The sequence below is a fragment of the Triturus cristatus genome, chromosome 4_1 (assembly GCF_964204655.1).
Source record: "Triturus cristatus chromosome 4_1, aTriCri1.1, whole genome shotgun sequence".
NCBI classification, from domain to species: domain Eukaryota; kingdom Metazoa; phylum Chordata; class Amphibia; order Caudata; family Salamandridae; genus Triturus; species Triturus cristatus.
Genome location: NC_140585.1, coordinates 1,961,869 through 1,980,517, shown reverse-complemented (window position 1 = coordinate 1,980,517; position 18,649 = coordinate 1,961,869). Strand labels below are relative to the sequence as shown.

The 18,649-nt window shown below is 47.3% G+C and overlaps 1 protein-coding gene across 1 annotated transcript in view; it reads right to left on the bottom strand.

The window, feature by feature from the left end:
* Positions 1-256: 256 nt before the first annotated feature.
* LOC146839251 (uncharacterized) overlaps positions 257-18,649 on the bottom strand; it is a 239,263-nt gene continuing 220,870 nt past the window's right edge. The window contains exon 7 of the mRNA XM_085651294.1: positions 257-1,981. Coding sequence (XP_085507420.1) covers positions 503-1,981 — 1,479 coding nt within the window. The 3' untranslated portion in view covers positions 257-502. The remainder of the gene's footprint in view (positions 1,982-18,649) is intronic.

The window sequence follows — 18,649 nt, the reverse complement described above, 5'->3', positions numbered from 1 at the left end:
TGCACAAAGACTAGAGAAAGATGTGGCAGGATGTTGCTGAGATTAACGACCAGTCCTTTCACCACCTTTAGATTTTCCCAATGATCAGCCCTACGTGGCACAGAACAGATGTTGGTCCCATAGAGACCTACGACAAAGGGACTCCTGCAGCAGCTCCCTGCTGAGGCTCATTAAGGCTGCAAACAGTTCAATGTTACCTGCATTCCCGATCATAGGGGTGTGGCCTCTAAGTTAAGGATCGACTCAACCTTGTGGGTTGGTGCCATGACTTATTAACACACAGAGCGCAAAACACACAGAATGGAATGAGGCCACAAATAGTTACTAAGGAATAAGGGTAATTCAAGCGTTTCCATCCCTTGCTGTGTGCTTTTCTCAGCAGACAGTTTGTAGGAAAATCAATGTATTGATGTCTTTGTGGCAGCCTCATGGGAATGTTATGCGATACTGAAACCTCCTCCCCAGGGTTGACACTGAGCACATTTTACTCTCCCCCACTGACTCATGTACATGAGTTGCATTTATAATTGAAGTTTTTGACACTTTGAGGGCACTGATAAGGCTTTTGCCCAGTATGGATTCTCTCATGTTGAATAAGACAGGCTTTCAGGCTAAAGCTTTTCTGGCATTCAGTGCACTGATACGGTTTTAGCTCAGTATGGATTCTCTCATGTTGAATGAGACTGGTCTTATAATAGAAACGTTTTTGGCATTCTGAGCACGGATAAGGTTTGTACCCAGTGTGTGCCATTTTATGTAGAGTAAGATTACTATTCCTACTAAAGCTTTTCTGGCATTCAGTGCACTGATAAGGTTTTAGCCCAGTGTGTGTTCTCTCATGTCTAATGAGATTGGCCTTACAACTGAAGCTCTTTTGGCACTCTGAGCACTGATAAGGTTTTAGCCCAGTGTGTGTTCTCTCCTGTTGAGAGAGATTACCTTTCTGCCTGAAGCTTTTCTGGCGTTCAGTACACGGATACGGTTTTAGCCCAGTATGGATTCTCTCATGTTGAATGAGACTGGTCTTATAATAGAAACGTTTTTGGCATTCTGAGCACGGATAAGGTTTGTGCCCAGTGTGTGTCATTTTATGTAGATTGAGAGTACTATTCCTACTAAAGCTTTTCTGGCATTTAGTGCACTGATAAGGTTTTAGCCCAGTGTGTGTTCTCTCATGTTGAATAAGACCGGCTTTCAGGCTAAAGCTTTTCTGGCATTCAGTGCACTGATACGGTTTTAGCCCAGTATGGATTCTCTCATGTTGAATGAGACTGGTCTTATAATTGAAACGTTTTTGGCATTCTGAGCATGGATAAGGTTTGTACCCAGTGTGTGTCATTTTATGTCGAGTGAGACTACTATTCCTACTAAAGCTTTTCTGGCATTCAGTGCACTGATAAGGTTTTAGCCCAGTGTGTGTTCCCTCATGTCGAATGAGATTGTTTTTATTGCTAAAGCTTTTCTGGCATTCAGTGCACTGATACGGTTTTTGTCCAGTGTGAGTTCTCTCATGTTGAGTGAGAGTACCTTTCCGAGTGAAGCTTTTCTGGCACTCTGAGCACTGATAAGGTTTTAGCCCAGTGTGTGTTCCCTCATGTCGAATGAGATTGTTTTTATTGCTAAAGCTTTTCTGGCATTCAGTGCACTGATACGGTTTTTGTCCAGTGTGAGTTCTCTCATGTTGAGTGAGAGTACCTTTCTGACTGAAGCTCTTCTGGCATTCAGAGCACTGAAACAGTTTGTGTCCAGTATGGATTCTCTCATGTTGAATTAAAAATGCTCTCTGACTGAAGCTTTTCTGGCATTCATTGCATTGATAAGGTCTTTCCCCAGTGTGGCGTCTCACATGCACAATGAGAGAGGTTTGGTAACGAAAGTCTTTCTGGCATTCTGAGCACTGATAAGGTTTGTGCCCAGTGTGGATTGTCACATGTTGAATGAGAGAGGATTTGTTAGTGAAGCATTTCTGGCATTCAGGACACTGATACGTTTTTTGTCCAGTGTGAGTTATCTTGTGTTTAGTGGGGTGGGATTGAGAACTAAAGCTGTTCGCACAACCATTACTCTTATTCGAGTTATGAGAGTCTCCATGCTGGGTTTGCTCCTGGACACCGGCCATGTTAAGACTGAATCGGATTCCAGAGTCTGTACTCGTTTATGTTACACTCAGCATTAACTTCTCAAATAAACTGCAGATGCTCTTATAGCTTTTTTATCTGGAGATTATTTTCTTACTTTTTAAGGCAGCCTGTCTAACCTGTTTTATAAACTTTCACTGAGGAGCCCCTTGTATTTATTGAGATGGATTCATTTTCTCCAAGTTCTGCCTTGGTGAGTTCTCTCAAGTTGAATTAAACTCCGTTTGTGAGTCCAGTTTATCAGATTTTGTTTATGAGCTTTAAAAGCCCAGATAAGGTCTTTGGGGTTTAGGTTTTGCCGTTTAAGTATATTTGTTCATACAAGTAATGACAGGTGATTAGGGCACTCCAGAGTGGCTTTATGAATTAGCAATACATAGCACCGGCCCCTTTTAAACTTTCTGCCAGGACATGCTTTGCTGCTCTAAGGCTAAGGCAGGTACATGATCAGCTTTGGCGGTCCGGGACACTTTGAAACTACTCGGATCAACCCAAGAGATCGAGTTGGTGGGGACAATCTTTCGATATTAGAAATGTAATGAGACTTGAGAAAGAGTATTTACAATTCGATTTTTTAAAACAATGTCTTCTCTCTACAAAGACGTATACAAAAGCTTGCTCCTTTAAACTGCTGTTATTAGTCTTTCTGACAATTCTGTCACATCACGTCCACGGATACTGTTTTTAAGGGGGGGTTTGGGTCTCCAGTGCATTTCTCATAAACCATCAGACAGAATTTACAACACTGATTATTCTCAAGTGCACTGTGTGGGTATCAATTGTAGCCAATGTTCTTTGTTCAGCCAATCTTGAAATGTTTCATTTAAGCGAAAATATTTTTACAATTAGTAGATGCAGAGTTTCAATTTACTCTTGAGTTCAATTCATATTTCAGAGGTTCCTCAATCTCAGTAACTGACTCTTGGTAAACTTTTATCATCATTTTTCTTTAAATATTTGACAACAAATTCACATTCAGCCATTTCTTCCGCTCTAAATGTATCACTATTACTGACACTTAGAATAAGTTTCTCCTCTAGAGTTCGAGGATGTTTTAACTTTCCTTAAAATAATCTTTTTTGTTGTGTTTCACTAAATTAAAACCTTCATTTTTCTGTTCATGCTTCAGTCACCTGTAGAAATGGAGATAGAGATTGTAAATGAACACAAATAAAAAATATTTATGACTTTATACTTTGCAGAAAGAAAGCATTTACAGAAGCAAGATGGGTAATCCGTTTGAGTTGCATTTCTGACAGTGGTGAAAAAGCTCTTGGACACTGTGTAGAAAGGGAGCTTGGAACCACTGGAACTCAAGAATGTGAGAGCAAAAGAAGTGAATATATAAGAAAGAAACACAAGTTAGGGATCTATTCTGACACAGATTCTCAGACGCAGCCAACGCCATCAATTTACACTTTCTGTGGCAAAGGCTGGCATCATATTTGTAATACTTTTAATGAATTATTTGATGTTCTTTACTCCACTGCACACTTGGAGTGTTCATCATTTCCTTTTTCTAGTGATCTAGGAAAGGACATTATATTAAACAAAGGAATTGGCCTTGTTGTAACCACTGCTTCAAATGTCACCGTAGACTGAGGCCATGTCCAGTTAGCTCAGTGGAATTCACCATTTCAAATTGGGGGTTGATAAGGACTTACCTGGTGGCCCAGAACTCACACTCCTAGATCAGGACCCGAGTTCTGCAACACCTGACAAAGGAAAAACATCACAACAGTAAAGGAAACCAAAAAAGGACCAAAAAGAAACACAAAACAAACAAACAAAGGGAAGAGAAAACAAAGACCATCTTCTACTCCCACTACAGGTACCAAAAACGACCCCTGAAGGGGCAAAGAAGACAGAAAAGGGAAAGAGGTGAGGACGTAAAGAGGTGGAAGTTAGAACCAGAGAGAAAAGACACAGACAGAGGGGGCACAGTATCACAGAGGAGGAGACAAAGGAGGAGGAGGAGACAAATGCACCAATAGTTAAGGAACTGTTGGGCAAACAGGAGGCAAGTGCTTATGGCCCAGTGCATCCTGACCTGATAAGGAACATGAGCTGCACTAGGCCCCCAAAATGTTCCAGGAGGAATGTAGCTCCATCGGGTTATTATCAGAAGTCTGATAGCAGCAAGAATAGTGTACAGAGCGAGGCAAATGTTGAAGTTGGAGAGACATAAATAAACTAATGTGTATTTTTGTTCCTGAAATGTTGTGTGTAGGTGATGTTTTGTATGGGAAGAAAGTAACTAAACTGCAAACCTTAACAAAGTCTTTCTTACCTTGCACTGTGAGATCCCAAGCATGGTATCTAGGCATACTACCCCAAGTAGTCGATGTAATCTGAAAGTAATCCAAAAAGTAGTCCAAAAGTAATTACTGTGTAATTTTTGCTGCTTTTTGAACCAATACCAACTTGTAAGGATTGCAAATTCATCCACAACTGCATTACCTTATAAAACATTGCACTTGAGAAATATATGTGGCTTACCTGGACCAGGTCCTGCTTGGTTCTATAATAAAACATAAATATACATTTTTTACTTGCCTAATTGGTCTGGATTCAGTCTGAGTGTTGATTGAGTGAATACAATAGATCATGGGTACTCACAAACTTTCTCTCGGGGGCCAGATTTACAGTGTGGTTTGTGGCCGACGGCCACACCGGTGGGGGCGGGGTCAGAGGGGGAGGGGCGGGGCTAAAGCAAAAAAAATTGTGACCATGAGGTTGAACACAGGTGCCTGCAGCAGACGCCTTGGTCCACTGATCCACCGGACCAGGTATACACACATCTCTCTCTTTCTCTCTCTTTCTTTCTCTCTCTCTCTCTCTCCCCCCCTGCTTCCCTCTCCCTCTCTCGCCCTCTCCCTCCCTCCCCTTGTCTCTCTCTTCCTGTCGCCCTCCCTCTGTCTGACTCCCTCTGTCTGCCCTCCCTCTGTGGCCCTCCCTCTGTCACCCTCTCCCTCCGTCTCCCTCTCCCTCCGTCTCCCTCTCCCTCCCTCCGTCTCCCTCTCCCTCCATCTCCCTCTCCCTCCGTCTCCCTCTCCCTCCGTCCCTCTCTCCCTCCATCTCCCTCCATCTCCCTCCCTCCCTCAGTCTCCCTCCCTCCGTCTGTCTCTCTCCCTCCGTCTGTCTCTCTCCCTCTCTCCCTCTCCCTACGTCTCCCTCTCCCTACGTCTCCCTCTCCCTCTCTCCCTCTCCCTACGTCTCCCTCTCCCTACGTCTCCCTCTCCCTACGTCTCCCTCTCCCTACGTCTCCCTCTCCCTACGTCTCCCTCTCCCTACGTCTCCCTCTCCCTACGTCTCCCTCTCCCTACGTCTCCCTCTCCCTACGACTCCCTCTCCCTACGACTCCCTCTCCCTACGTCACCCTCTCCCTACGTCTACCTCCCTCCCTCCCCCTCCGTCTCCCTCCCTCCGTCTCCCTGCCTCCGTCTCCCTCCCTCTGTCAACCTCCGTCTCTCTCTGTCTCCCTCTCTCTCCCTGTCTCTCTCTCTCCCTGTCTCTCTCCCTCCCTGTCTCTCTCCCTCCGTCTCTCTCCCTCCGTCTCTCTCCCTCCGTCTCTCTCCCTCCGTCTCTCTCCCTCCGTCTCTCTCCCTCCGTCTCTCTCCCTCCGTCTCTCTCCCTCCGTCTCTCTCCCTCCGTCTCTCTCCCTCCGTCTCTCTCCCTCCGTCTCTCTCCCTCCGTCTCTCTCCATCTGTCTCCCTCTCCCTCCCTCCGTCTCCCTCCCAGTCACCCTGTCTCCCTTCCTCACCCTCCCTCTGCCTCCCTTCCTCTGTCTCCCTCCCTCTCCCTCCCCCAGACTGCGCCTCTGTCTCCCTCTCTCTGTGTGTGTCAGCTCTCAGCCCGGGCTGAGACAGCTTCCCAGCACGCACACACAGCCGCACCCAAGTACTTCACAGGTCTTTAAAAGACCATTTACATGTTAATAAAGCTTTGCTGTATTTCACCTCTTAGGCCCCTGCATCTCCACTTTGACAATCACTGGAATCCCCAGCCCCCACAGAGCAGACTCTCTGCAACCGGCAGTGTTTGCTAACACTATTTAATTTTTGTTTTAAAAACACAGGTAGGATGTCTACACGGTCCGCGGGCGGCCAAGGAAGGCTTGCCGGGCCACGGGACGTACTACGAGTAACCGTGCAATAGATGCTTAACACACCCTCTAGATAAGCCTAACTGCTCGCCCACACTAGCACAAAGAGAGCTGTAAGTACTTACCTAATTTAGCCTCTGCTATAACTCTGGGGACTCCCTGGGCTCCGTGCACACTATACCATACTTTGGTATAGTATATACAGAGCCAGCTTCCTACAGTTGGCGCTTTTTATTTAAAAATTATCTAAAGGGATGATGTGGAGGGTCGGTGTCTTGTGAGCCCCAGAAGACGGCGACTCAAGAACTGGAATTTAGACTCAAACCTTCGCAGGACAAAGCTTAGAACATTGGAATATGGAGATCTCCATTGAAGACAAGAGCCAGCAGCAGCCTCTAAAACCAGATACAGGCCCGCTGCTCTCAACATTAAAGTGTCTTAATACACAGCCTCTCTTTCCCCTGCCTCTCCGAAATATGTGGATTGGGCAGAGAAAAGCAAAAGATAGTGCCTGTGCAGTCGGGCCCCAGGAGCCTTCCCCCTTCTTCCCGTAGCTCGCAGTGTTAATGGCGTCTCGGAAGGAGGGGGGGATTTCTGCTCAGCTCCTGCATCTCCCTGGCTCACCTGAAAGATGAAAAGCAGTGTAGTCAAGCCCAGGGAGAACAAGGGGCGGACTCCAGCCTCCTTTCATAGCTACTGCTGTGAATGTTCAATAATTAAACCCCCGCATGCAGCTGCCAACTATTGAACTTTCACATCAACAGCTGCAAAACAAAGGTTTCGGAGCCGCAGGGGTGTTTCAACCCCCTCAGTCCGTGGGATGCCTTCGTTTTTATTAATTAACACATTCTGCCCTCCTTCAACAAATGTTTTAAAAGCCATATAGTCTGCTGCAGCACGCTATACCGGTCATTAAAGGACCGCTCCCTAGTTAAAGGCCTTTGCCTTTGGAGCGGTAAGGCCATATTAAAGATTTAATATATTTACAGTAGTCAGAAACATGGTTCCGCTTTCAGAGAAATAATCATTATAGTATTTTCAAGAGGATCACAAAGTATATCAATAGACAGACCAACACAACAACTGCCTGCTAAGAAATGGAAAAGGGTTCTTCTATCACATCAAATAGCAAATTAACAGAGTCTGCTTAGTTAAAATGAAAGGAAAGTTCTTAAGTATAAAATTAGAGGTGGAGTGGAAACTCCACTCCGCCAGCCGATTTCGCGGAGTTTTGCGTCTCCACGTGGCAGAGTATACTGGCACCCATCTCTACTTTTCAGGTGATTTCAAGGCAAGGAGGCCCCCTGATGTGTCCAAAGCAAGGCGGCCCAGGTCGCTGATCGTTGCGCCATATCTATTTTTGTCATTTGTCATTTTTGCATTTGTTGCAGTGCACAACCACTCGGCCCCCAGATCGGCTGCATGTGCCTCAAATTGTATTGTTCTGCACAATACCACTCCAGGTGGTTATCAGGGTGGAGCTTTCAGTGACAGACTGGCACAATGATGTTAACACCCCGCCCTCGGCCAAATGCGAAAGGGCTCCTTCTCCAACTGAGAGGGGACGGCCAGTGTGTAGGGAGCCCCGTACCTCTTGCTGCCTATCGCAGCCAACCAGAAAGCCCATTTGGGATCACATGCCTGGAGTTCCCAGACAAAGAACAGTTCACCACCTCCCTCCTCCCTTGGGTCTACCCTCCCCCACCCTGCAATATCCCTATAATGCCAAAGAAAGAGGCAGCCGGCACCTGAGTGGACTGTGCAGCTCCAGGGTTTATGGATCTGTCCCTTCTTTACCTCACTCAGTGTGTAGCTGGGGCTGTGCAGGCAGAACGCTGGGACTAAGACTGCCGCTTCTCGATGTAATTTTTGCTGTCAGATCTGTGCTGCTGCGTGGGTCATCTCCCTGCTGCGAGGAGGGGGAGCCCTAATCAACCCCCCCATAAATCTCTGGAGGGCTCGGCTTCTTCAGAGATGGGGGTATGGAGAGACACATCCTGCACAGCCACAGAGAAGTGATGTGGTGCTGGCACTTACTTTACTGCGCAGACGCTTACTTTACTGCGCACTTGCTGTTGCTGGCGCTGCTGCTGGCGCTTCGCTTTTTAAAAATCCCGTTTTTGTCTATTTGTTTTAATTTACCTTGCTGCACTTCTCCCCTGTTTTTAGCTGGGTCTTGCCCCCTCCTCATTCCGCACATAATTGGCTCCCTCACTGCCGTTTTGGCGGGCCTGGATCTCGGGGGTGGTTCACTGTGGGCGCCATTTTGGGTAGGGCTGGAATTGTAACTTCGGGCGCCATCTTGGAGCGTCCTCGCGCTCGCGCTAGGATTGGTGAGCCTACTTAAGGCGGACTCAGTTTTGAGGCGGCCTTGACAGACGCTTACTTTACTGCGCACTTGCTGTTGCTGGCGCTGCTGCTGGCGCTTCGCTTTTTAAAAATCCCGTTTTTGTCTATTTGTTTTAATTTACCTTGCTGCACTTCTCCCCAGTTTTTAGCTGGGTCTTGCCCCCTCCTCATTCCGCACATAATTGGCTCCCTCACTGCCGTTTTGGCGGGCCTGGATCTCGGGGGTGGTTCACTGTGGGCGCCATTTTGGGTAGGGCTGGAATTGTAACTTCGGGCGCCATCTTGGAGCGTCCTCGCGCTAGGATTGGTGAGCCTACTTAAGGCGGACTCAGTTTTGAGGCGGCCTTGACAGACGCTTACTTTACTGCGCACTTGCTGTTGCTGGCGCTGCTGCTGGCGCTTCGCTTTTTAAAAATCCCGTTTTTGTCTATTTGTTTTAATTTACCTTGCTGCACTTCTCCCCTGTTTTTAGCTGGGTCTTGCCCCCTCCTCATTCCGCACATAATTGGCTCCCTCACTGCCGTTTTGGCGGGCCTGGATCTCGGGGGTGGTTCACTGTGGGCGCCATTTTGGGTAGGGCTGGAATTGTAACTTCGGGCGCCATCTTGGAGCGTCCTCGCGCTCGCGCTAGGATTGGCGAGCCTACTTAAAGCTCCCCTCTCCCGCGCAGCGGGACGCGCAGGTGTGGACGCCGTCGCTTAGCCGGAGTCGTGCCAGAGTCCTGCCCGTCTGCGCTCGTCCGCGTCGAGGCAGCGCGAGGCGGGGCAGGCTCTGTTTTTCGTCGCGGTGTTGTTTCGCCGATTCTGGCAGGTATGGTGTTTTACACACGGTCCGAGCTGCTGTCCATAAGGCGAATGTCCAGAGGAAGTGCCTGTAAGCCTGTGGACCCTTTAGTCGGCCCTTATAGCTGTGCCTGCAAAGGCTGGTCACTTAACAGCCCTACTAAAATCCGTTCCCTGGAAGATGCTATTCCTGTCACGCGAACGTGTGTTGTACCTCGAGATCTTCGTATTTGGTGTTTAAACATTAGATCGCTGGTAAAACATCACCTGTCCATTTATGATTTGCTAGAGAAAGAGGACCCCGATGTCTTTCTAATGACAGAAACCTGGCTTCAGGATTCGGATTCTGCCATATTGAATCTTGCATTCCCTCAGAACTATACCGTCTTCACTTCCAATAGGACCACAAGAGGAGGTGGTATTGCTATGGCAGTCAAATCCTGTTTTCCAGCTGATTGGAAACCGTCGGGACTACCTGCATGTGAAAGTGCTATTTTCAAAGTTGCTTTTTCCCATCAATTCACTTTCAGTGGTATGCTCATCTACCGTCCTCCGGGCAATGATTCTGTCTTCAGGTCCGCACTGGCCGATATGATCGGTCCTATAGCACTCGGTTGTGCCAATTTCAACATCGTGGGGGACCTTAACATCCATTTTGATAATGGGTCATCCACTACGGTGAGCACTCTGCTGGCGAACCTCGAAGCTCTTCAACTCACTCAGCTCGTCACCCTTCCAACCCACTCAGGGGGCCATATTTTGGACCCCTTTTTTTCCACACTTGAGGGGGTAAGGTTGTCAGATCCGAGGCTGATGGGGTGGACTGATCATCTGCTTATAGAAGCCTTTTGTCCGGTCCACGATAAGCCTTTTATAGCTGTTGACAGACCTATTCTAAAAAGGCTTTGGCACAAGCTTAGGCTTGAAGAGTTTTATAGCATACTGGAACAGAAACCTCTGAGCATCTTTATTAACGTGGAACAAGGTTACCAACAGTTCTGCGCCTGGATCACCGATGCCTTGGACTCTCTCATACCTTTACGGTGGTCGAAAGGCCGGACAAAAACACCTAGTCCTTGGTACAATGAGTCACTCGCAGAACTAAAAAAAGCTTGCCGAAAAACAGAGAGGGAATGGAGAAGATCCTACAGCCCTGCTCTGAAAACTCGGTATTTTACTGAGCTGAAGCTCTACCATAGAGCTATTTGCAGAACACGAGCTGCATTTTACGCTCAAGAATTTGCTACCAGCCCTAATCCATCAAAACTGATTTTTAAGATACTGAAGGATCTTATGAAAAACAGATCCACCTCAGAGGTGATTTGCACAGATTCCCACTGTGATAAGCTGGCCTCCTTTTTTGTGGAGAAAGTGGAAACAATCTACCAAAGTTTTGACACACTCCACCAGAACCGAGAGGTTACTGTCCCCGATACGTTGGGATATGAGACTCTTGCAATGCTACCTGAACTGACTATTGAGACCTTTGATAGGCTTAGCCTCAGGGTCAAGTCAGGTTCTCCCTCGGACCCGTTAAAGCCAGCCTTTATCAACACACTTTCCCCACTTTGTCGTGACCCCATATTGAATCTTATCAATATGTCATTGTCCAACGGAACGGTACCCACGGCATGGAAACAGGCAGTGGTTACTCCTATACTAAAAAAAGCCAACTCTGACCCCCGGCTGCCAGAGAATTATCGACCCATATCCCTGCTGCCTTGGATTGCCAAAGTAACAGAAGCCCACGTCAACTCTGTTCTGTCTGAGCATCTGGCTCGCAACCAGATATTGGATTCCAGTCAGAACGGCTTCCGGTCGGGACACAGTACCGGGACGGCATTACTTTACATCACGGAACATCTTCGCCAGGTTCTGGACCTGCAGCGCTTTTACTATTAGATCTAAGCGCTGCCTTCGATACTGTGTCCCACCATATACTGATCCAACGCTTACAGGAGGCGGGAGTGACTGATCTCGCTCTCCAGTGGTTTCGGTCTTTTCTATCAGATCGTTCTTTTAAAGTGGCCATACCACCTGGCCAATCCGCCACTTATCCCCTGGAGCTGGGGGTACCACAGGGATCCTCGTTGAGCCCTACAATGTTCAACCTCTATGTGAAACCGTTGGCAGATGTCGTTAAACAGTGGGGTCTTACGATGGCCTCCTATGCGGACGACACACAGCTAGCGGTGACACTTAGTGGAGACCCTGAGGTGGAGGCCCCCAAATTTCGAGCGGGTTTGTTGGCAGTAGCAAGCTGGCTTCGCACCAACTGCCTTCAGTTAAATGCCACCAAAACAGAGGTGTTGGTATTAGGGAAGCATGCTGAGCTATGGGGTAACCAGTGGTGGCCATCAGAGTTGGGTGTCACTCCCATTCCAGCTTCTGGAGTGAGAAATTGAGGCATCTGGTTGGACTCTGCGCTCACCTTCAAGGACCACACTAAGAAGGTGGCTGCCACGTGCTATGGCATTCTGCGGGGAATAAGGCCGGTTTTAAAGTACTTTGATCCCCCTACCAGACAGCTTGTGGTCCAGGCCTCTATACTATCTCGGCTGGACTACGGCAGTTCACTGCTGTTAGGGGTGAATCAAGAGGAGGCCTCTAGGCTCCAAAGGGTGCAAAATGCCGCGGCTCGGGCCATTGTGGGCCTCCCTAGACATTGCTCAGTGTCTGGTACCATCGCGGCCTTACATTTGCTCCCGGTCAGACAGCGAATTCAGTTCAAAGCGCTGTGCCTGACCTTTAAAATTTTGAAATCTTCTTCGCCGCCGGCACTTGCTAACCTACTCACGCCCTATGTTCCTTTGAGATCCTTGAGATCGGAGGGGCTTCACCTGGCGGTCTGTCCGCGCTTTAAATTGAGCAGAATGGGTGGCCGCTCCTTTAGGGTGCTCGCGGCAGGTTTGTGGAACTCGCTCCCGGTACACATCCGAGCTCTTGAAGACCTGCTCGCCTTCAGGCAGGCGATTAAAACTTTACTGTTTCCCGTGTCTGGTTAATTTCCTTTTTTTTTTATTGTGTGTTATGTTGTAGCGTCTGTCATAGCGCCAGGACGCCCCTTTGCTGGGGCAGCTGTGCGCTATAAAAATATAAATAACATAACATAACATAACATAACTTGAGTGCTGTAGGAGTTATGGGCTTAGTGCTGGATTTTGTTTGCATGTCACACGTTGAGTTTTCCCCATTGTGTCCAGTACATGGTATCTTTTTGCGGGATGACACTTTCTTTTTGAGTGGGTAAGGCTTACAGTGGTTGGTGAACATGGGCTGAGAATTCTTATTCGGGGTTGCACTTTTGCTGAGGTTCATTTTGTTTGACGCACATGGGGCTGTTGTTGAGGTTTGTTGAAACTGCTAGGCGGGGAAGAGTGAAAAAGATTATTTTTCAATCTCACTGCTTTGCATGTTTCTCTTTGAATCTTTACTACCAGTTCCTAAGGTTCAGTTTGTGCAAACGTGAGGGGTGTTAGTAGTATAAATTGTAAGTTGGAGTCACTTGCATGCATGCTTCTGTTTAATTCTATGTAGAGCGCTATTTGAGCTCCGCCCCACGGTTACAGAAGGATTTCTGAATACTGGAGCCCCCACATTGGCACCAGCATGTATTCTTTGCAGAGGGACTAAACTTCCTTACCGTTTCGACCCATTAGTAAAGGTTGGCATCACATTGTGAGTTTTCAGAAGTTTCTAAAGCTTATTTTTGCAAAACTTAAAGGGTTCCATAGTGATCCTTCCTGCAATGAGACAGGCCGCACTCCCTATGTTGACAATGCCTCACGGTGCCTTAGCTCATGGAATGGAAGGAGTTGGGGGTAGAATTGAATGATTAAAAGTTCTGATGATGTGATCTTAGCACAAGGTGTCCCAGTGATTTCTACCCGGAACGGTGATGCGCCTACTGAGTGTAGGCTAAATGTCCATACGTCGTACGTCTTTGGGTGCAGAGTTGGATTTACAGATGGATATACTCATACAGGTAGGAATAGGCCCTCTAAAGTATCCTCGTTCTCAACACTTCTTGACAGCATGGGTGTAAGGTGCCAGGATTGCAACCCTCGTGCTGGTGTCAGGAACCCAGCTCTAGGCTTCTTTCTTCTGTCGTGTGGCTGTGCGGTAGGACACGAGGTGTTTCCTAGTGCTGAAGCCTCACTACCTAAGTAGGAGTCGAGGTGTTCTAAAAAGGCAGAGCTCGCAGGCATTAGTAACAGGTGTCTGCAGCATCATAAGTCGCAGGACCACATGCCAAAACTACAAAGACCTTATTTTTTTCATGTTGTTCCCTGGCAGCTCTTTGCTTCCCACCGAAAATCTAATCTGCTAGGAGTAGGATTTATTTTACAGGGAAAGGCAGGTTGTCCCCTCTGATCCAGGCAGTATTTTATTTCAGCCTCATCTTTATTGTGTTTATTGTCAGTCAAGAAGGCTTTATTTCGATATAAATATATCTTAAAAAGCAGCACAACAGCATTATACAATTAAAAAGATAAAAAGGAATCTGTACATAGAAAAATATACATACAATTCATACTACTACTGATACCAATAAATTAACTAAAAACAAGCATTTTTAAAAAACAAATTAAACAACATACAAAAGCCTAGATGACCTAATGCGCCAGGCCCAACCTAAGAACTTGGCTAAACCACACGCAAAGAGGGGCCTTGAGTCACTTTTTAATATGCGTAGGGCTTCTAAGCAATGTCTGGTACCAAGTTCTCTACAAAGCGGTTTTAACCACCTACTCCGGGGGGCTGCATAAGCAGGACATTCAAACAAAAAATGGGGGACAGACTCAGACCTCTTGTCACAAAATGGGCAAATGGAAGTTGTTTGAAATGGGACTTTCCATCTTGAAGTTAACTCACCTACAGGGAGTAAGCCTATTCTAAATTGAAAGTATAGGGCCCCGTCTTTACGATTAGAAATAACATCCAAGTAGGGTTCGCAAAAGTAAATTTCTTTAACCAGAAGAAAATCCAGAGTGGACCTGCACAAATTAGCATTACTGCTTCTATTACCCGCCACCCAGTTCCAGTAAATCTTTTTTAACTCGGACTTAGGGGGAGCAGTTCTATCAGACCAGGCCTCGCCAAGACCTAGGCAAACGAGGAGACGCTTAACCTCCCTCAGCCAAAAGATCTTGGGCCAGCCTGTTAACCCCAACACCTCGTTAAGGCCATCCGCATAACTAGACAGTTCAGGTGTTCTCCATATTCGCGCCCATAGGAGGAGAGGGCGGAGCCTAGCCTGATCACTGATTGGCCGGGTACCCATGTCCAAGAGCAATGGAAGAGTAGGGGTGCCATAAGGTAGCCCCATGAGATCTTTATGGAATTTGTTTTCAGAGCGGGACAGTTGGTCAACCTTGTGGACGCCCCAGAGTTCCGCCCCATACAGAGCTGCGCTAACCCCCCTTGCTCTATATATATCAAGAACGGGAGCAATGGGTTTCACTGGTGAAGCACGATGTTCCTTAAGCAAGGCACCCACCACCCTCTTGTGGGTCAGCAACATCTTTTGATGATGGCACTTCCAGCTCATGGAGTCGCAGAGGCGGATACCAAGATAGTCAAATTCTGACACTCTTTCGAGGGTAACAGAGTCCAAGGATGGTGGTTTGGCCAGCCTTTTCGGGGGGTTAAGGACCAAATACTTGGTCTTCGCTGTATTAATAACTAACCCTCTCATGTCACAGAAGGACTTGAAGTTGGTTAATAGACTCTGCAAACCTACCGGGGTTTTAGAGATCAGGAGGGTGTCGTCCGCGAATAGAAGGGTTGGTATTTTCCTACCAGCCAGGGTTGGTGCATCTGCAGGATGTTGAAGCAGGTGCTCCACCACTCCGTTGACATACAATGAGAACAGAGTGGGGGCAAGAACACAACCCTGGCGTACCCCTCTATTAACAGGAATACGAGCTGTTTTCTGACCCTGGTCTCCCCACCTGATCTGGGCAAAATTATCCGAATGGAGATTTATCAGCAAGCTCAGCAAATAGGGTGGAATACCCTGTTCGCTGAGTACACTCCATAATTGGCTGCGGGGAACTAGGTCAAAGGCAGTCCGCAGGTCGATGAAGGCAAGATACAGACTGCCTTTGCCCAATAGAACCACCTTCCAGTATAACATCAGAAGGCGAAAAGATTGCTCTATTGTGCCTGTTCTGAAACCCGCCTGGAAGTCCGAGAGAATGTCATTTTCCTCTACCCATTGTAATAACCTTGCCAGAACCACTTTTCCTGCCACTTTTTGTGAGGTGTCTAGCAGGCTGATTGGGCGATAATTAGCTGGGTCGTTACGACATCCTTTTTTGAAAATAGGAACGACCTCAGCGCCCTTCCAAGAGGTCGGCAGGGATGCCCCTTCAAGACTGGAATTCAATAGGGCGGAAATGAGTATTCCCCATTCCACAGGATTAATGCGTAGCAAATCACCTGGGATCCCGTCCGGGCCAGCAGCTTTATTGGGCATAAGGGAAGTGATTGCCTTAAACACTTCCTTGGGTGTAAACAAAATCTCATCGATAGGTTGAGAGTGAGCATGGGAATGGTAAAAACTCGAACTCTCAACCTGGGCCAGGGTCATAGAATAAAGCTGGGAGAAATGGGAGACCCACGCACTCTCGGATACATTACATGTGATCAGAGTATCCACAGGTCTCTCTCTATTTCTAAGAAGGTCCCAGAATCCCTTAGCATCCTTCCTAAGACTTGCGGCCTTCAGGTCACACCAAAACTGTTCTTCCCAATCTGATTTTGCCTTTGCTAAAACCCTCCTATAGTTACCCCTTGCGGCGCGAATCAAGGCATTGATCTTAGATCTAACTGCCCTTAAGAGTTCCCGTTTGGCCAGGCGACAAGCAACTGAAAACCACCCGGCAGGACCCTTCCTGCCCCCTCTCTTGTGGGCCATTTTCCCATCCTTAGGGACTATGAATAGTTCGCCTATAGCCGTTATGGTTTGTTCAAAAATTGCAGGTGCCTCTTGCACAGTAAATGAGGGGGAATCTAGAGAAAGCATGATGTTAGCCATCACGGATTGTACCTCCAACATCTTAGCCTCATTATCAATAATATTTTTCCATTTCAGGCGCCTACCACAATTAGAGGGGCGCACTTCATGGGTTGTTTTCCAAACATGAGGGGTTTGAGGGAAAGACCCACCCCTCCAAAGTTGGGACAGAGACAGAATTAGAGGATTGTGGTCACTATCTATAGAGGGCCGAACATCCATATCCACCAGGAAAGACCACAGCCGAAAATTCAGCATAATGTAGTCGATCCTAGAGGAATGCCCTATTCTATTAAACGTATGTGTCCCCATTTGGTCTGATTTGGATCTGCCGTTTGTTGCTCTAAGACCATGCTCCAAGCAAAGGGCATTAAGGTCTATTGCATTTTGGGTCCATCTTCTGATAGGGGGGATAGACAATGGAGGGATGCCTCTCCTTGCATCATCCTCCCCAATGCCCAGCACATCTTCCAAAGCAAGTGGTTCGTATGTGCAATTAAAATCCCCAGCTAATAAAACAAGGGAATCTGGGCCACAACGCTTGAGTTCCTCGTCGATACCAGATGAGGCTAAAATAGATAGACCACCTCTAGTGCTTCTGACATAGATATTAAATATTTCGAGCACTCCACCACCAGACGGGCAACTTACAGTTAGTCTCAAAAGATCTGGGGAATTGGCGACTATGCTTTTACTAGAATACCGCAAGGAAGTGCTTACCCAAATTAACAAACCTCCGGAGGGGCGCCCTTTGCCTCCCTTCGGACGAACCGCTGGTACAAAATAAGTAGTGTAGCCAAGCTTATATTGTGGGTCCATGCACCAGGTTTCCTGGAACAAACAAATGGAAAAGGATTCGATAAATTTGTTCCAGTCTGGGATACCCATATTACGGGCTAAGCCGGCAATGTTCCAGCTTACGACCCTCAGGGGGTTGTTAGAAATCCCTCCGTGCCCCAAAACCAAGGCACCTGCAGAGTGAGAACAATCCGTGACAATATCCCCATGGCCAACAGGTGATACCACCTGAAGGGGAATTCGAGAATTTTCGCCAGGCATATCCCTCTGTAGATAGCCTCTAAGTATAGGGGAGGGAGGCGGAAAGGTAGAAATTGGAGAGATCACCTGCAACTCTCCAGGGGGTGAATTTTCCAATAAAGGCTCCCTTAATGATTCAGCTTGTGACTCACGTATGGGTGGAATGACCTGTCAGTAACCATTCCTCAGATGACCCTGCAAATAACCAGGACCACTGTTAAATGAGCTGAGTATAGAATTACAGCCACCAAAATATCCACGGTCCCGACCAACCCTCAAATGGGTGCCGGACTCCCGTGGCAAAGTTGAAGGATAAAAATAACTGAGGTCACACGTACCAATTGGGCCCAGGCTTCCTACTGGACTATATTCCTTAGCAGCATCACTACATATAAAACTGGGGATCCTTGGATCTTCAAAATTTACTATGATGCAATCGCCAGAAATAGCTTTATCCCTGGAGCCAATCCAGCCGACTCTGCGTACATGTAGAATCCTTCCTCCCCAGAACTCAGGCAACGGTCTGTTTTCTTTGAGCCAAAATAGGGTTTTGTTGAACAATTCGACATAGGACTCTTTCTTGCCTGAACTAAGGGCGGGAACCCCTGTCAAAACGACTACATAGGGCTTACACTCAGGGGGAAGATTAATAGTGGGGTGTCTCCCACCGAGAGGGACCTCGCCTGGATACAACCCATGGACTTTTGCATTCTCTGATGATTCCATGGTCGGGGATAAAATTTTACTAGTGGAAGTAATCTCACCTACGCTAGCCGCTGCCGAGGGACAAACAGTTTTTTTCCCCAGAGTGTTAGCTGTAGCTTTGGGGGATTTAGGTTTCACAGCCGGCTTACTAGAGGACAAGCCGATGGAACTAAGAGTGCCAACGGCAGGCGCCGGAAAGATCGGGTTGTGATGAGTTGCCTCCAGAGCTATTGGTTTGTCAGCTGTGGGAACTAGAGAATGTCGGGCAGTAGGCGTCGCCTTTTTGTCAGACTCCCTACCCAAGCTATCATCCCTAGATTTTAAATGCATTTTCATAAAAGATTTTAATGAGAAAAAATTATCCAGGGTTGTCTGCTCCAGTTTGTCTAATCGCTCGGATATCCCGCTAATTTTATCTAATACTGGCAAGAGTAGAGATTTCATTATTGCCTCCATTTTTTTAGCCAGGGGTGAATCAGAGGGGGGAGGGCCTAAACTATCACCAGTTTGA